The sequence below is a fragment of the Eretmochelys imbricata genome, chromosome 1, assembly GCF_965152235.1.
Source record: "Eretmochelys imbricata isolate rEreImb1 chromosome 1, rEreImb1.hap1, whole genome shotgun sequence".
NCBI classification, from domain to species: Eukaryota; Metazoa; Chordata; order Testudines; family Cheloniidae; genus Eretmochelys; species Eretmochelys imbricata.
The window spans coordinates 239,619,064-239,637,813 of NC_135572.1; the positions used below are offsets into that span (position 1 = coordinate 239,619,064).

The following is an 18,750-nucleotide window of genomic DNA, read 5'->3' on the forward strand; positions in this document are numbered from 1 at the left end:
TGGGATTTTAAAAGAGGTGTGAAAACTATGGAATGGAAAAGGGTGCACGACGGGAACTTGACCCCTTGCTCCCAGTCACCCCTGCACAGCTCTTTTCTGCCACCTATACATTGCTTTTTGGGACGTTTTGGCAATGTTGTGGGTGATGGCAGGTTGTACACTGGGTTACCTCCCCAGGGTGTACTCCACTATGCATCACCACAAGCACTCCTAGTGAGTACACATAGCACCGATGCAAGGAGCCAAGTATGCACGAGTGATCTACTAATTGCAGCAGATGTCAGAACTATTCTTTATGAGTGTATTGTGTGACAATATAATGATCTTGAAACGTCAGCCTGATGCTTTGATGGTGCTCTTTGACACAGTCATTTTAAGGATGGAGTCTGGTACAACCCAATCTTAGAAATATTTAAAAAGCATCTTATCTAAATGGCATGAGGCTCATCAGGGTCAATTTTTGCTTAAATGAAAAGTGATGTCATTGTGAATTTAACTGAAAAGTATTCCCATACAATACCTCTGAGTTGTTATTAGGTCATATTGTAAGACATATATTAAAGTACAGGTAAAGTACTGTTAGAAATTGATGAAGAGTTAGAAAACAAAATGCAGATTAAATAGTAAATTTTTACTGTGGTGAAAGATTAACAGTGGAGTGCCTGAAGGATCTGTGTACTACAACGTGGTGTTTATTAATGAAATGGAAAAGAGGGAGAGCAATAAGGTGACTACCTTTGCAGATGACACAATAATTTAGCCCAGATGAAACTAGAGAAGACTGAAGAATTTCAGAAGGATCTAACAAATGTAGGCAGACAGACATTATGATAGCAGATGAAATTTACTGTTGTCAAATGCAAGATAATGAACTTTGGAAGGAATAAGTTAACTGCCCTTAACCATTGCTGAGTTCTAAATTAATTGTAACCAGTCAGGAAAAATACTTAGTCATTGTTGTGGCAGCTCAGTGAAAATCTCTGCTTAATGCACAGCAGCAGTCAAAAAGGTAAATCATGTTAGGACATATAAGGAAGTGGATAGAAAATAATAGGAATTCTATTTTGGGAGGTTTATTAATTTCATTTGGGATGGGTTATTTTTAGCAATTTTGAGTTTTATGTAGATGTCCAAAAACTAGTTGTTTGGGGGCTTTCTATTTGTAATACAGTGTAATGAGTAATCTCTTTGTAATATTCCTTAGTGCACATAAGCATAACACTGTTTCAAACAGCACTATGTTAAAGCACACTAAGGAACTGTTAGTGCACACCATCTGGGTCTACACAGATCAATTAATTTGCAACGCGTTAGTGCACTTCAGAAATCACACTCCCGCAATCTACACTACTGCTCCATGTAGACGAGACAAATAGTTAAATACAAATAACCATTTCCAGTGTTTTCCTGGTGTTTATTGGTTAAACACTTCTTTCTTTCTTACTTTCTTTAAATCAAGAGTGCTATGGTTTCATTCATAGATAAACCAAAGTTATGACCACAGCTAGAATACTGTATTCAGTCCTGGTCATCTTATCTCAAAAAAAAAAAAATACTGCAGAAATAAATGTGTCCAGAGATGGTAATTTAGATGATTAGATGAGAACTTTTAAATTGAAAAGGTTAGGACTGTGGTTTAGAAATGTATAAAAGGAAACATGAGAGAGACAAGATAAATTATGGTATAGAGAAGGTAAATTGTGTGTTCTTATTTACCCTTTCTCCTTATATAGGAAACAAAGGGACATTAAATAAAATTAAAATTAAAAACAAATAAAAGGAAACTCTTCCACTCAATGCATAATTAATCTTAGGAACGCATTTCTACAATATGCATTTGAGGCCAAGAGCTATCCTATGAGGATGTTATTCCATAATTGTCCACTATAGTGTTTCTTGTACCCTTCTTTGAAGCATCTGGAGTGGTACTGGCCACTCTCATCTATGGGATACTGGACTAGCTGGACAAATGGTTCGCCTTGCTATTAGAATTCCAATGTTTCTAAATTCAGTCTTGGATTCTACAGCCCAACATAAAAAGATGCACATTTCACAAAAGAGAATACTTTCCACTCTATAATGTTATGTAATAGGTGTGTTTGTGTCTAAAAATATTCTATATCTGAAAGGGACCATGAAAGATTAGCTGCATGTCAAGATACCTGCCAATGGGTGGTTTTGTTTTAGGTTTGTTGGTTGCTGTTTTTTTTAATCCCGGTAGGTAATTGATCATAAACATAACCAGACCTGGGGATCAGATTATAATAATAATTCTTTGCCCCTTTCATATGAGGATCTCAAACCACTGGAACAAGATTAATTAACAATTAGTCTCACAAACGCCCTTATGAATTAGATATTATTAAACTGAGGCACAGAGAAATTGTGCTACTTTCCCAAGGTCACACACCAAATCAATGGCAGAGCCAGTTATAGCCCTCAGGATTCCACCTGACACCTACTCATCTTCTCTAACCACTAGGTCACCTCCTTTCAAAATACAATTTCTTTCTTATTCCTCCAGAGGATTTTTTTCCCAGGCGATCATGCAGCTGTCCTTGACTCAGCTCCCATCTCTGTATGTACAAAAAAGTGACGTGTGACCAAGATTTTTTCAGATGTGAAAAATCTGTGTTTCTTACAGTGTGCATTTTAAGTAAATAGTGGAGAGCTGAAGTTGGTCTGAATGTGTTGTATGTACACTAGGTTAGAAGCAGTGCTTCTCAGGGACTGGCAATCACTTAAAGCCATATTCTGCCTTGTGTATGCAGACCTGTCCTCTGGAAATCTATTGGAGCCACATGTGCACAGCCAAGGACAGAACATGCCTCTGATGGGGTTTTTGGAATCTTTCTAATAAGAAGCACAGTATAAGTCTGCAAACATTATTGCTAATAATGAACACAGAGCCTGAGCACAAAGCCTATATAAGAACTCCTATTGACCTCAACAGGGTTTGAATCAAGGCTCTATATCCTATGCCTAGTGAGTGCTCTAGCATTAGCACCATCACTGTAATGACTTCACACCTGTTTTCAGGGGTCCAAGAATTAGGTTTTAAATTTCCAAATAATTATTTAAAGCAACAATCAAAGAATGCTTCTTAGCCACCTTGGCTTTGTCATTGGTATATTTGTATACTGACTGGAAGCTGGCGTTCAGTTATAGATTACAAGGTCATGATGATATCAGCTTCTTGGCACAAAATTTTGGCAGAAATGTCGGTTCCCCTTCCAGTTTCAGTATGGAAAACAATACATTAATTTGATATATAATCTTGTTAGAGTTTAATATATTGGTACATTTAAACATGCCATTGTTTTTCCCCAGTTCAGATCATTTTAGTTTTTGCAATATTTATTAATAATTTTCAAATTGACTAGTGATTTTTTGGATGCCTCCGTGTTGGGGGACTCATCTGGAGACGCTTCAGAGGAGTCTGATTTTCAAAAGATGGGCACTCATCACCTTCTGAAAATGAGGTCTCTCTAAGATATCTAAAATTATTAGTCACTTTTGTCACCCACTAATATTAATAATATATTATTATTTTGCCTAATGGCTTTTGAACTATTGACCTTCAACTTATTCCATTGTCTAGTGTCACTTTTATAAGAAAGGAGCTAGGGGAGTTACTGGGTGGCTCAAAGAATTGGTAAAGACTAAGATTTACCACTATTACTTCTAAGATGCTGCACAGAATTTCTCTCAGAACACTAGTGACTAAAATGTGAATGAGTTGGTGGTCTTCGTCCAGTTCCTAGTGAACAAATGTGCACAGAACTCACACAATCCTCCCAACTGGCTCCCTTGCGGCACTCTCAGCAGAAGGATCAGCAACTGAATGGACAGTTGAATAATCTCTCCAGGTCAGCTGACTGCCATGGCGAATATTTGCATTGCTACTCTATCTGTTCTGTGGCTAACTAAGACTTCAGTCTCCTACACCATTCATGAGCCCTTCAAACATTAAGGGGAAAGAAAAATTAAATTAACTAAATAAGGGCAATTTAGAGAGTATTGGTTTAATACTATATGCACTTACTCTACCTCTAAAACTTACCAGGAATCTTGTTTTTCTTTTGCAGCCTAATTTAGGTGGAGTGATGTACGTAGGTTCTCCTGCACCCACTGGCTCTGCTCTACAGAAGTACTTTGTCAATTCACCTTACATCTTCAGTCTACCAACCCTGACTTCTTTTACACCCACCACTTTCTCTAACACTTAACACAGGATCTATGAATAGGAGTGTGTGTACGAGGAGGGTGGGGGAGCTCCTTAATGCTCTGCAGCAAAAATAGTAATATGTGGGTCATTGCTTCAGGGAATGAGGAGACGAGGTTGTTGAGTGACACTATAGAATTTAAATGTTGTTTCCATGTAGACTGATATGTACCAGAAAGTTTGTTTCACTGACTATTATAATTACATTTTTATTGATTATATATTTGGAATGACTGATAATAGGGTGTATATAATATGTAAAACATTATAGAGAGAGTGTATACTATATAAAATGTTTTACATATTATTTATATAATCATTCAGTGTTTTAAAGGGGGGGAACATTTAACTACCAAAGCAAATACCTTTAAAAAATAACCACCTATTTTGGTTGCACAGGGGAAAAAGATGTTTAAAAGTATCTGCAATGTAATATTTCTTATGCTGTGATGATTTATTTCCCCCCTTTTACACAGCTATCAAATCCAGTGGAGGCAGCTGATATATGAAAATGGTTAGGCAAAGTTGGCCCACAAAGGTGTCCTCGAGGCCAGCAGTGGGTAATGATCATACTATAATGGAATCAAAACAGGGTAGGCAAAACAGGATAGACTGTGACTGCCCTGGTAAGAAGATTCCATTGGTCAAATCTATCCCCAGGACAGTATTCATGTTAACTAAAGATGAGTTTTAGATGCAAAAGACAGATCCTAACTTGCTTCAGATTTGGGAATGTTAACATGCTGGCTTTTGATTCAGCCAATTACAAGGATAGGAGTCTGCTTTAAAATTTTGGATCCATATATAGATCCAAATGTCCTCAAAATTTGGCATATTTGGATTCAAATTTAATTTCATTTCCATCTCCAGTGAAAACAGGGAGAAACTTACCCAAAACTTCTTCCACAGACATCCATCTCTTGTATACTGTTTTAAAATCTAACCTAAATTTGGGGATATTTTCCCACTGCCTGGATTATAAAATCACAAATTATGAATATATTAATAACTCCCACCAAAAACAGCCTTCCAGAGCCTTTCTCAGTAGCCTGGTGGCAAGATATTGCCTGATGTAGAGGAGCAGTGGCTGGTTTCCTGTTTATTAGATGGTGGAAAATGAAGGAAGAGTTTGTGAAGTTGGAGGCTGCATCCCCAGGGGAGCAATGCTGACCTACCGGCTCTTTAGATTGTAATGGTTAATCTGTGCAAACTGGACACCATTAAATTAGGCTTGAATAAAGACTGGGAGTGGATGGGTCATTACACAGAGTAAAAACTATTTCCCCATGCTAATTTCCCCACCACACACTGTTACTCACACCTTCTTGTCAACTGCTTGAAATGGGCCATCCTGATTATCACTACAAAAGGTTTTTTTCTCCTGCTGATAATAGCCCACCTAATTAATTGGTCTTGTTACAGCTGGCAACACCCATTTTTTCATGTTCTCTGTGTATATATATCTTCCTACTGTATTTTCCACTGTATGCATCTGATGAAGTGGGTTTTAGCCCACGAAAGTTTATGCCCAAATAAATGTGTTAGTCTCTAAGGTGCCACAAGTACTCCTCATTTTTTAATCAAAGAAGAGAGGTTCACAAGCTGTGAGTTGGGACCCCCAAGAGGTGAGGGGAAAGTCAGCTGAAATTGTCTGGGATAACGTGATGAGTTCCCGGTCCCGTTCTTCCTCTGAAGTCAGATTTTTCTAAGCCACTTGCATCTGGGTCCTCAGATTTTACCTCCCTGAGTCTCACAAGGTGGCCTACTTTGAAGGCCCCAGAGAGGATACCCAGATGAGTCTGGGAGGAGCAGTTGCATGGGTGTAATCCATGCCTGCTTGGTGTGGCACTTTGTTCCCCTCTAGTGGCAGCTACCCAGCTATGGATTGATGAGTCTGCTACAGCCTTGGCTATTAGCCATGTGGCTTTTAGCTTATTCAGTAGAGGTTCATGCACTAAGCTTCAGTGGTCCCAGGTTCAATCCTGCCCACAAATTACCTGGGTCTGTTGGCATTATACAGGGCAGATGAAGAAAAGTAGCCCATTGCAGAATGAAGTCTTGGGCCTCGGAGCCAAAGAGAATTAAAGAAACCAGTTATCCATTTTTCAAGCATTCATTGGATTTCTACTTGAACCGTCACAGGGATTCTGAGACTGATTTTTCTGTGTGGCCTTGGGCAAGTCATTTTATCCCTCTTTGCCTCTATTTCCCCATCTGTAAAATGTGATAATGCTACTTACCCACCTCACAGGGAGTAGGGTGTCTTAATTATTTGTTTGTAAAGTATTTTGAATGTCAAAAAGTTCTATATTAATTCTAAAGCCCAGCTCATCCTCTGTTATCTATTCAGGGACAGGACCCAAACAGGTCTCCAAGGATGGGGGGGACTCAAGCAGTTCAATAGCACTGTCCATCCCCAAGGACCCTCAGAAGATGCTTTGTAGGACCAGGATCCATGCAGGGGAGAGGAGGGGCAGGGGCGGGCTAGGGGAGGAGTTGGTGGCTCATGACTGTGGTGACACCAGTCATCCCCTGTCTGACCTTACGGAGATTCCTGAAAAGGTAACACAGTCCCCAGGCTGTATATTATATATTCTGTGGAGTTCCTTTCTCCTGATAGAACAATGTAGAGGGATCTCTGTGACTTGATGCTCATGGAAATTTCTTCTCCTGAGCTCAATCCCATGGGTTTTACCTTGGGAGAGAACAATCTATCCGAACATTATCAGAGAGCCACACCTGTCCCAGGATTCCCAGTTCCATATAACCAATGATCTTCATAGGTTCATGGCTCACAACCTATCAGGAAACAGCTATTTCATGCCAATTAACATTTCTTATTATTACCTTTTATAAACATTAAACACTGAGTTTGTCCTTACCATAGTAAACCCTCTTGCCAGATGCTGGGAAATGCTGAGCTGATGTTGAAATCAGTGGGAATTGCAGGTGCTGAGCACCTCTCAGGATCAGACCCTGTACACTGAGGCATTGATGCATGAATGCAATTGGAAAAAAGGACCTAGAGACAGGTTTCCCATAATCATTTTCAAATATGATACCCATTTTTGGGAAACTGGCTTAGCTGCTAATCAAAGAGAACCTGCTCTACTTCCGTAGTGCAGAGTGAGCCACTTGAATGCTTTGTTAATTCCACAAAAGACATCAAGAAAAAGTTTGGTGCCCAGCCTTCAAGTCACATCTGCTTGCGCTGTACTTTTCATTATGCTGTATTCACAGTCTCTGGTTTGTCTGGCCTTTTTTTGGTCTGTCAAATTACTACTGTCTTATGGAAATCAATAAACATAATTTTAAAATCTTTATTGTTCAGTAATTATTATTACAATGTATAAATAATGCCTTGGAAAATGATTTCTAAAAATATATATTATTTCATCTAGAGGGATTTATTTTGTCTTTTCTCATAAAACTTCCTACTTTTATAATAAAATACATCTGCTTACTTGCAAAGGGCCAGAACCTGGAAACACTTACTACCTGGTGCTGTTCTTACTACAGAGAGTACAGGCTACTGCAAGGGAAAGGAAAGGAGAGTCAAGAAGAGAGTGACAGGACAGACCCAGTTAATCCCTACAAGGTGGCCTCTGGTACCATTTTACAACCATGTTCATTTCTCATGCAAAGCATAGCTAATAACACAGTGAAGTACAGTTTGCAATTGCTGAGTTTCGTTCAGCTCCAGCAGTGACTCTAGGACAGCGCCTCTGTTGGCTACTTAGACTGTAAGCTCTTTGGGGCAGGGACCATCTTTTTCCTCTATGTTTGTGTAGCACCTAGTGCAGTGCCTCCTGGTCCATGGCTAAAGCTTGTAGGTGCTACAGTAAGGCCTGGTCTACACTGGGGGTGAATAATGTAGCTGAAGTCGATGTACTTAGATCTATTCACCGTGGTGTCTTCACTGCGGTAGGTCGACTGCTGACGCTCCCCTGTCGACTCTGCCTGTGCTTCTTGCCCCCTTGGAGTACCAGAGTCGACAGGAAAGCACTGGGGGTCGATTTATCTCGTCTTCACTAGACACGATAAAATGACCCCCGTTGGATCGATCGCTACAGAGGTAAGTGTAGACATGTCCTAAGACATTCTCAAGTGCAGAGTGGGGGAAACTAGCTCATTATTGTGCCTTATTGGGATCCAGGAAGTACTAAAGGATTCCCCCCCCCAGCCTAAGAGGGGGTCCACAGGACCTGGAAAACCAAATAATTATGGGGGACAACTAATGAACAACAGGGACAGGAGTGCGGTCAAAAGGTCAAACGGGAACTGGACTGGGACACCGAGCAGAGAACCCCGGACAGCGCCCACTGCTCCTCGAAGGCGTCAAGGGAGTCAGTGGACGCTGCCCAGAGGAACTCTGCCCGGATACGTGAATGGACGGAGGATCGGAAATAGGCCCCACAGTCACAGGAGATTCCATCGGCCAACCTCCTCACCCTGGTTTTATAGATGGCCACTTAGGCAGGGCCAGGAGGAGGCTGACCAGGTTTGTTGAGCCTTAGGCACCTTTCCACTGCTGTCTCTTTGCTTGTTTTATGCTGTTTATGGAGGATAGTGCATGGTGGGAGAGAATTGGCCTTGGCTACACCTTTCTGTAAGGCCCACTTCTCTAACAGAAAGCCTGATCCAGTACCCCTTGAAGTTACTAGATAAACTCTGATTAATTACAGTGAGTGGTAGATTGAACCCAGAGTGCACAAAACACATGAGCGACCAATGTGACGTTACTTCCTCCCCCACAGTGCTCCTGATGACAGCGTCATGGCAGAACCTTTACCCTAATTTCTGCTAGCTAGAATGCAACCTGTCCACATTTTTTCCTGATATGCACAAACATGATATGGACCCAAGGAGTGAAAGAAATTGTTTAGGGTGGGTCCAGCCGTAACTAAGGGTAAAGGGAGGAAACAGAACAGAGAAACATTTAGGCTGAATATCAAGAAAAACATCCTAACATTGAAGTTGAGTAGGCTGTGGAATAATCTCCCAAAGGAAGTGGTGGAAACCTTATCAATGAGTCATTTCAAACCAGAGAGGACAAAGCACTGAGTGTAGGGAATAGTCATGCACTGGAAGGGAATGGAAAGAATGACCTCAGGGGTCGTTTCCATCTCTAATTTCTATCATCCCTACAGTCATCCATACTGCAGTTTGCTTTTTTATTCCGAAAGAAAATTGGTCTGCAAATACAGTGCAAGCAGTAATGACGCTTCCTAGGAAAAAAATGTTTCTTTGAGTGGAAGAGCCTAGGAAACGCTTTTCAAATCAACTTGGATAACATGAAGTATGTTAATGAGATTTAGAGTAATTTTCTTTTTCATCAACGCTGCCAGAATGTGTGTCTGTCCTGGCAGCAGTTTTCTTGCAAATTGATGAAACATCAGGATGTTCTATCCAGCCAGATTAGAGTAGAGTGTTTCCAGGAATGAGTCTGAAAGGACAGATCCGCAACAGCAGCAGCAAATCAGGATAGCTCTGTTGATTTCAGTGCAGAGCTACACCAGTTTACAGCAGCTAAAGATCTGGTCTATTTACTGTTAAAAATAAAAAGATTCCTTCCATTTTACCCAAAGTTTTGCTAAAAGGAGGCACGATTGCCTTTTCTTTTTATTAAAATCGGCCTACATGGGTAATTATATTTTGCCTTCTGAAAATTCCCTTTGTAGTTTCCTTTGGCCATAGTATTCTGCACCTCCTGCGCCAAAGAGTTGTGAGCCTATATTCTGGTAGATTAGTGTATCAAGTCTGTAAGGCACTTTGGTATCCTTGTGGACAACAGGTGCTATATACATGTAATATTCTTGTCATTTTTTAAAGCTGAACTCATTGGCCCGCCTTGACTATTTTTTTAAATCAATGATTTCAAAATAACAGTAATAATAATGTTACTTGTATATATTATACAATGCTAGTCATGTCGCACCATACATCCCTGGAAAGTGCCAAGATACCATGGGGATGGGTGCGGGATAAGAACCTGAATAGAATGTAATTTCTTACCTGAAAGAGTTGAAGACATCCTGAGGCTTGGCTTGAGCTGGTAATTCTTGGTAAGGCAGAGAGAGCTTTTTGGCAGCTTACCACACTAAAGCACACATGTAATGTTGTTCCAGTGGAGACAAGGGTAGATTTTAGTGGATTCCTGCTGCCAGTTGCCTGAAGGTTGCTGACACTCTGTGATGCGAACACCCAAAACAGCCACCGGGGGCACCATCCCAGTCATTACTAACATGAGGCAGAAATGAGCGGGTAAATGGGAGTACTGAATGGAGTAATGCAGAGAAGCACAAAGAGCATTGAGAGGGTCCAGATATACCCAGCTTCTTCTCCTGGACTGAAGAATGTGCTGAAGACCAGATGCTTCCCAAAAGTACCCACCCAATTTTGCCTGACTCTTGGTGCCCTCTGTGGCAGCCTGCATCCTCTGTTATGACAGTGTATGAGAGACATAATACTGCCTACGTGCAGTGGAATTTCCCTGGCATAGACACTGCATAGGCCAGAGCAGCTGTGAGGCTGCCTAATTTACATATAGGGTTGCCAGGCTCCGGTTTTCAACCGGAACACCCAATCGAAAAAGGACCCTGGTGGCTCCGGTCAGCACCACCACAGGGGCCCGGGACTAAGGCAGGCTTCCTGCCTGCCCTAGCTCCACGTGGCTCCTGGAAGCGGCCGCCATGTTCTTCTGGCTCCTAGGCGCATGTGGCTCTGGCTCTGCGCTTTGCCCCCACCCCTAGTGCCGGCTCTGCAGCTCCCATTGGCACGAGGGCAGCAAACGGAGCCTCCCTAGCTGCCTTGGGGCTGCAGGGACCTGGCAGCCACTTCCTGGGAGCCGCGGTAAGCGCTGCTGGAACCTCGCAGCCCAAACCCCCTCCCGAACCCCCAACCCCCTGCCCCATCCCAGAGTCCCCTCCCGCACCCAAAATCCCTTCCAGAGCCCGCACCATCACCCCACACCCCAACCCTCTGCCCCATCCCGGAGCCCCCTCCTTTACCCCAAACCCCTCATCCCCAGCCCCACCCCAGAGCCTGAACCCCTTGGCCCCAGCCTGGAGTCCTCTCCTGCACTCCAAACCCCTTATTCCTGATCCCATCCCAGAGCCTGCACCCCCAGCCGAAGTCCTCAACCCCCCATCCCAACCTCCTGCCCCAGTCTGGAGCCCTCTCCTGCACTCTGAACCCCTCATTTCTGGCTTCACCTGGAGCCCGCACCCCCAGCCCAGAGCCCTCACCCCCTCCCACATCCCTACTCCAGCCCGGAGCCCTCTTCTACACCCCAAACCCCTCATCCCCAGCCCCATCCCAGGCCCTGTGCCCCCAGCTGGAGCCCTCACGCCCCCCTCCTGCACCCCAACCCTCTGCCCCAGCTCGGTGAAAGTGAGTGAGGGTGGGGGAGAGCGAGCGACGGGGGGGTGTGGAGTGAGTGGGGGCGGAGTCTCAGAGAAAGGGCAGGGACAGGGCCTTGGGGCAGGGGGCAGGGCAGGGGTGTTTGGTTTTGTGCCATTAGAAAGTTGGCAACCCTATTTACATGAAAGACAAGGTGAGTGAGGTAATAGCTTTTAGTGGCCCAATTTCTGTTCATGAGAGACCCATGCTTTTGAGCTACACAAAGCTCTCCTTCAGTCCCAGACCTGAGAAGAGCTCTGTGTAGCTTAAAAGCTGGTCTCTCTCAAGAACAGAAGTTGGTTCACTAAAAGCTATTACCTCACCCACCTCATCTCTCTGATATTCTGGGACTGACCTGGCTACAACAATATTGCATACAACAATATCATGATTTACACTCGGCTGTTTTGTTCCCTGATCAGTCCAGAATCCCCCTAGCTGTGTGCTCTGGCTTAAATCTGCCTTTGCCCTGAGCCGTACCTGTGTTTGTTGCACCACTTGGAGGCATACAAAATATTGCCTCAATCTTTGGCTTTGAGGGGATTTCTCCAGCCTCCGTACCACCTCCAAAATCTCAAGACTTTTGGTTGTGGATACCCCAATCCTGGCAGATGTGACATTAATGTGACATTAAATAGAATAGAAGAGCTCTAAACAGATGGAGCCTGTCCAGGCAGGCCCCCCAAAAAAGATAATTCTTGAGCTCATTGTTTTGGTTCACTTTAAATTTGGGGCCTGTCTTGATTAAAAGCTGTTTCATGTCTTTTTTTCCCCTCTCTCATGGCTGAGATAGTACGTGCAGGCAGGGGCTGGTGTCAGCCAAGAGGATGGTGTCATCCAGGCTTTTCAATAGTGTAGGCAGCTGCACGGCTCTCACCAGTTCCCATTGCCACATGGAGGAACAAGGGGAAGAAAGCCAGCTTCCCTCTGTGCCTTAAAGGGTTAAAGAAAAGAGACTGTCCCCATCCCATCACCAGCTCCCTCATCCCATGGCAGATGAGGGGAAGAAGAATATGCCTGTGAGCCTGACTGAGCCCTGGTCTACACTAGGAATTGAGGTCGAATTTAGCAGCGTTAAGTCAATTTAACCCTGCACCCGTCCATACAACGAAGCCCTTTTTTTCAACTTAAAGGGCTCTTAAAATCGATTTCCTTACTCCACCCTGACAACGGGATTAACGCTGAAATCGGCCTTGCCAGGTCAAATTTGGTGTACTGTGGACGCAATTAGACGGTATTGGCCTCTGGGAGCTATCCCAGAGTGCTCTATTGTGACCGCTCTGCACAGCACTCTCAACTCAGATGCACTGGCTAGGTAGAGAGGAAAAGGCCCACGAACTTTTGAATTTCAAAAGTTTGGCCAGCGTGGCAAGCTGCAGGTGAGTGCAGAGCTCATCAGCAGAGGTGACCATGATGGAGTCCCAAAATCGCAAAAGAGCTCCAGCATGGACCGAATGGGAGGTACGGGATCTGATCGCTATATGGGGAGAGGAATCCATGCTATCAGAACTCCGTTCCAGTTTTCAAAATGCCAAAACATTTGTCAAAATCTCCCAGGGCATGAAGGACAGAGGCCATAAAAGGGATCCGAAGCAGTGCCACGTGAAACTTAAGTAGTTGAGGCAAACCTACCAGAAAACCAGAGAGGCGAACGGCCGCTCCGGGTCAGAGCCCCAAACATGCCGCTTCTATGATGAGCTGCATGCCATTTTAGGGGGTTCAGCCACCACTACCCCAACCATGTTGTTTGACTCCTTCAAAGGAGATGGAGGCAACACAGAAGCAGGTTTTGGGGACAAGGAAGATGATGATGATGATGATGATGAAGTTGTAGATAGCTCACAGCAAGCAAGCGGAGAAACCGCTTTTCCCGACAGCCAGGAACTGTTTCTCACCCTGGACCTGGAGCCAGTACCCCCCGAACCCACCCAAGGCTACCTCCTGGACCCACCAGGCAGAGAAGGGACCTCTGGTGAGTGTACCTTTTAAAATAGTATACATGGTTTAAAAGTAAGCATGTTTAATGATTAATTTGCCCTGGCATTCACGGCTCTCCTGGATGTACTCCCAAAGCCTTTGCAAAAGGTTTCTGGGGAAGGCAGCCTTATTCCGTCCACCATGGTAGGACACTTTACCACTCCAGGCCAGTAGCATGTACTCAGGAATCACTGTAGAACAAAGCATTGCAGTGTATGTTTGCTGGCATTCAAACAACATCCGTTCTTTATCTCTCTGTGTTATCCTCAGGAGAGTGATCTCATTCATGGTCACCTGGTTGAAATAGGGTGCTTTTCTTAAGGGGACATTCAGAGGTGTCCGTTCCTGCTGGGCTGTTTGCCTGTGGTTGAACAGAAATGTTCCCCGCTGTTAGCCACGGGGAGGGGCTAGCCACACGGTGGGGGGAGGCAAAATGAGACCTTGGAACGAAAGCACATGTGCTATGTATGTAATGTTAACAGCAAGGTTTACCGTGAAAGAGTGTACCCATTATTCTATAAAATGTGTCTTTTTAAATACCACTGTCCCTTTTTTTTTCTCCACCAGCTGCATGTGTTTCAAGGATCACAGGATCTTCTCCTTCCCAGAGGCTAGTGAAGATTAGAAGGCGAAAAAAACGCACTCGCAATGAAATGTTCTCTGAGCTCATGCTGTCCTCCCACAATGACAGAGCCCACATGAATGCGTGGAGGCAGACAATGTCAGAGTGCAGGAAAGCACAAAATGACCAGGAGGAGAAGTGGCGGGCTGAGGAGAGTAAGTGGCGGGCTGAAGAGAGGGCTGAAGCTGAAAGGTGGCAGCAGCATGGTGAGAGGAGGCAGGATTCAATGCTGAGGCTGCTGGAGGATCAAAGTAATATGCTCCAGCATATGGTTGAGCTGCAGGAAAGGCAGCTGGAGCACAGACCGCCGCTACAGCCCCTGTGTAACCAACCGCCCTCCTACCCAAATTCCATAGCTTCCTCACCCAGATGCCCAAGAAAGCGGTGGGGAGGCCTCTGGCCACCCAGCCACTCCACCCTAGAGGATTGCCCAAGCAACAGAAGGCTGGCAGAAGTTTTAAACTTTTGAAGTGCTGTGTGGCCTTGTCCTTCCCTCCTCTACCACCCCTCCTGGTGCTTCTCTCCTCCACCACCCCTCCCGGGCTACCTTGGCAGTTATCCCCCTATTTGTGTGATGAATTAATAAAGAATGCATGAATGTCAAGCAACAATGACTTTATTGCCCCTGCAAGCGGTGATCGAAGGGAGGAGGGGAGGGTGGTTAGCTTACAGGGAAGTAGAGTGAACCAAGGGGCGGGGGGTTTCATCACGGAGAAACAAACAGAACTTTCACACCGTAGCCTGGCCAGTCATGAAACTGGTTTTCAAAGCTTCTCTGATGCGCACCGCGCCCTCCTGTGCTCTCCTAAACGCCCTGGTGTCTGGCTGCGCTTAACCAGTGGCCAGGCGACTTGCCTCAATCTCCCACCCCACCATAAACGTCTCCCCCTTACTCCCACAGATATTGTGGAGCGCACAACAAGCAGTAATAACAGTGGGAATATTGGTTTCGCTGAGGTCTAACCGAGTCAGTAAACTGCGCCAGTGCGCTTTTAAATGTCCAAATGCACATTTTACCACCATTTTGCACTTGCTCAGCCTGTAATTGAACAGCTCCTGACTACTGTCCAGGGTGCCTGTGTACGGCTTCATGAGCCATGGCATTAAGGGGTAGGCTGGGTCCCCAAGGATAACTATAGGCATTTCAACATCCCCAATGGTTATTTTCTGGTCTGGGAATAAAGTCCCTTCCTGCAGCTTTTGAAACAGACCAGAGTTCCTGAAGACGCGAGCGTCATGTACCTTTCCTGGCCATCCCACGTTGATGTTGGTGAAACGTCCCTTGTGATCCACCAGTGCTTGCAGCACTATTGAAAAGTACCCCTTGCGGTTTATGTACTCGCCGGCTTGGTGCGCCGGTGCCAAGATAGGGATATGGGTTCCGTCTATCGCCCCACCACAGTTAGGGAATCCCATTGCAGCAAAGCCATCCACTATGACCTGCACATTTCCCAGGGTCACTACCCTTGATATCACCAGATCTTTGATTGCATTGGCTACTTGCATCACAACAGCCCCCACAGTAGATTTGCCCACTCCAAATTGATTCCTGACTGACCAGTAGCTGTCTGGCGTTGCAAGCTTCCACAGGGCTATTGCCACTCGCTTCTCAACTGTGAGGGCTGTTCTTATCTTGATATTCATGCGCTTCAGGGCAGGGGAAAGCAAGTCACAAAGTTCCATGAAAGTGCCCTTACGCATGCGAAAGTTTTGCAGCCACTGGGAATCATCCCAGACCTGCAACACGATGCGGTCCCACCAGTCTGTGCTTGTTTCCTGAGCCCAGAATCGGTGTTCCACCAAATGAACCTGCCCCATTAGCACAGCGATGCCCACATTGCGAGGGCCTGTGCTTTGAGAGAAGTCTGTGTCCATGTCCTCATCACTGTGCTCATGTCACCTACTCGCCTGGTTTCTCTTTGCCAGGTTCTGGTGCTGCATATACTGCTGGATAATGCGTGTGGTGTTTAATGTGCTCCTAATTGCCAAAGTGATCTGAGCGGGCTCCATGCTTGCCGTGGTGTGGCGTCTGCACAGAAAAAAGGCGCGGAACGATTGTCTGCTGTTGCTCTGATGGAGGGAGGGGCGACTGACTATATGGCTTACAGGGTTGGCTTACAGGGAATTAAAATCAACAAACGGGGTGGCTTTACATCAAGGAAAAACAACTGTCACACAGAATGGCCCCCTCAAGGATTGAACTCAAAACTCTGGGTTTAGCAGGCCAATGCTCAACCCACTAAGCTATTCCTCCCTCTGGTATTTCAGGCAGGACTGAATCTCCAGGAGACATACGGTGACAGTGAGCTGAGCGGGCTCCATGCTTGCTGTGGTATGGCATCTGCACAGGTAACTCAGGAAAAAAGGTGCAAAACGATTGTCTGCCGTTGCTTTCACAGAGGGAGGGCCTGATGACATGTACCCAGAACCACCTGCGACAATGGTTTTTGCCCCATCAGGCATTGGGATGTCAACCCAGAATTCCAATGGGCAGCGGAGGCTGCGGGAACTGTGGGATAGCTACCCATAGTGCAACACTCCGGAAGTCTGCACCACTACAGACTAGGGACCGAATGGCTAGGCAGCAGTTCTGCGGAAAAGGACCTAGGGGTGACAGTGGACGAGAAGCTGGATATGAGTCAGCAGTGTGCCCTTGTTGCCAAGAAGGCCAATGGCATTTTGGGATGTATAAGTAGGGGCATAGCGAGCAGCTCAAGGGACGTGATCGTTCCCCTCTATTCGACATTGGTGAGGCCTCATCTGGAGTACTGTGTCCAGTTTTGGGCCCCACACTACAAGAAGGATGTGGATAAATTGGAGAGAGTCCAGCGAAGGGCAACAAAAATGATTAGGGGTCTGGAACACATGACTTATGAGGAGAGGCTGAGGGAACTGGGATTGCTTAGTCTGCAGAAGAGAAGAATGAGGGGGGATTTGATAGCTGCTTTCAACTACCTGAGAGGTGGTTCCAGAGAGGATGGTTCTAGACTATTCTCAGTGGTAGAAGAGGACAGGACAAGGAGTAATGGTCTCAAGTTGCAGTGGGGGAGGTTTAGGTTGGATATTAGGAAAAACTTTTTCACTAGGAGGGTGGTGAAACACTGGAATGCGTTACCTAGGGAGGAGGTAGAATCTCCTTCCTTAGAAGTTTTTAAGGTCAGGCTTGACAAAGCCCTGGCTGGGATGATTTAATTGGGGATTGGTCCTGCTTTGAGCAGGGGGTTGGACTAGATGACCTCCTGAGGTCCCTTCCAACCCTGATATTCTATGATTCTATGATTCTATGATTCTAAGTCAACACTAGCCTCGGTACTGTGGAAGCACGCCGCTGAGTTAATGCACTTAATGCACTTAGAGCATTTTGTGTGGGGACACACACAATCGACTATATAAAAATGATTTCTGAAAAAAATGACTTCTATAAATTCGACCTAATTTCGTAGTGTAGACATACCCTCAGAGAAAATGGAAGAAGACAAGCAATGAGCTGAGGGGGGAAAGGAATGAGAAAGGGGGGAAGGACAGACAGGGAACAAGGGTGGGGTGGGGTGGGATGGGGAAGGAGACTGAGAAGAGGCCACCAGAGCGTGTGAGAGTGGTGCACCAAAGGAGAGTGGGACTGGGAAGGTGCAGAGGATTGTAGCAGGGTAAAGAGAGAAACATGGGGGTGAGCAGGGATTGAGACACACAGGGAAGTATGGAGAGCCCTGGGGAAAGGGGGAATGGAAAGTGATTGGGGATAACAGAAAAAGAAAAGAGGGGAGACAAAGAGTGGGAAGAAATGGAGATTGTGAAAAATGGAAGAGAAAATAAAAGGGAGAAAGGAATTAACAGAGAAGAGGAAATGTCATGGAGACCAAAGGAAAAAATAAACTTGGAGGTGGGAGGGGGGCCAAGAAAAGCCATATGTGACTTGCAGGTTTGTACATTGTATTTCATGGCTTCATGTTGACACTTCTGTTATATTTCCCTGTCAGAAAGGGGGAACTGAAAGCAGTAGGGGACTCTAGAATCTATGGACCTATTGATGCCCTACAAGTGGAGGCAGGCAGCGAGAATCTTTGGGGCATTTGTGGGATTGGGCCCTGGGATGGAGACTGGAACCTGGGGCGGGGGTTGTACTAGCCCCTTTCCCTGCTCTCTCCTCAGTTTCCCTGCCCACCCCTCAGTGAGAATCATGATGAAGTGGGTTTTAGCCCACGAAAGCTTATGCCCAAATAAATTTGTTAGTCTCTAAGCTGCAACAAGGACTCCTCATTGTTATTGCTAGTTAATTTGCTTTACATCATTTCACTGGCAACAGTGCACTCTTGTGGCCAAGTAAGGATGTGTCAGAAGAGCTATATTTAAATGTGTGATGCCGCACTCCAGTTTCAGTGACATCTGTTAGTTCATCTCTTTCATTTTCATAAAGATGTGAAATTTCACGCTTCCAGCTTGCGACTGGGTTTATAATTTGACAAATAATTTTTTTTAAATCGTGTCATTATGAAGCATTACCACCCATACATTAACGCCTTAGTAC

At 45.1% G+C, this 18,750-nt stretch overlaps 1 protein-coding gene across 1 annotated transcript in view; it reads left to right on the forward strand.

Annotated features, from left to right (window-relative positions):
* LMNTD1 (lamin tail domain containing 1) overlaps positions 1–4,229 on the forward strand; it is a 247,267-nt gene extending 243,038 nt beyond the window's left edge. The window contains exon 15 of the mRNA XM_077807458.1: positions 4,089–4,229. Within this exon, the coding sequence (XP_077663584.1) occupies positions 4,089–4,229 (141 nt within the window). The remainder of the gene's footprint in view (positions 1–4,088) is intronic.
* Positions 4,230–18,750: the final 14,521 nt, after the last annotated feature.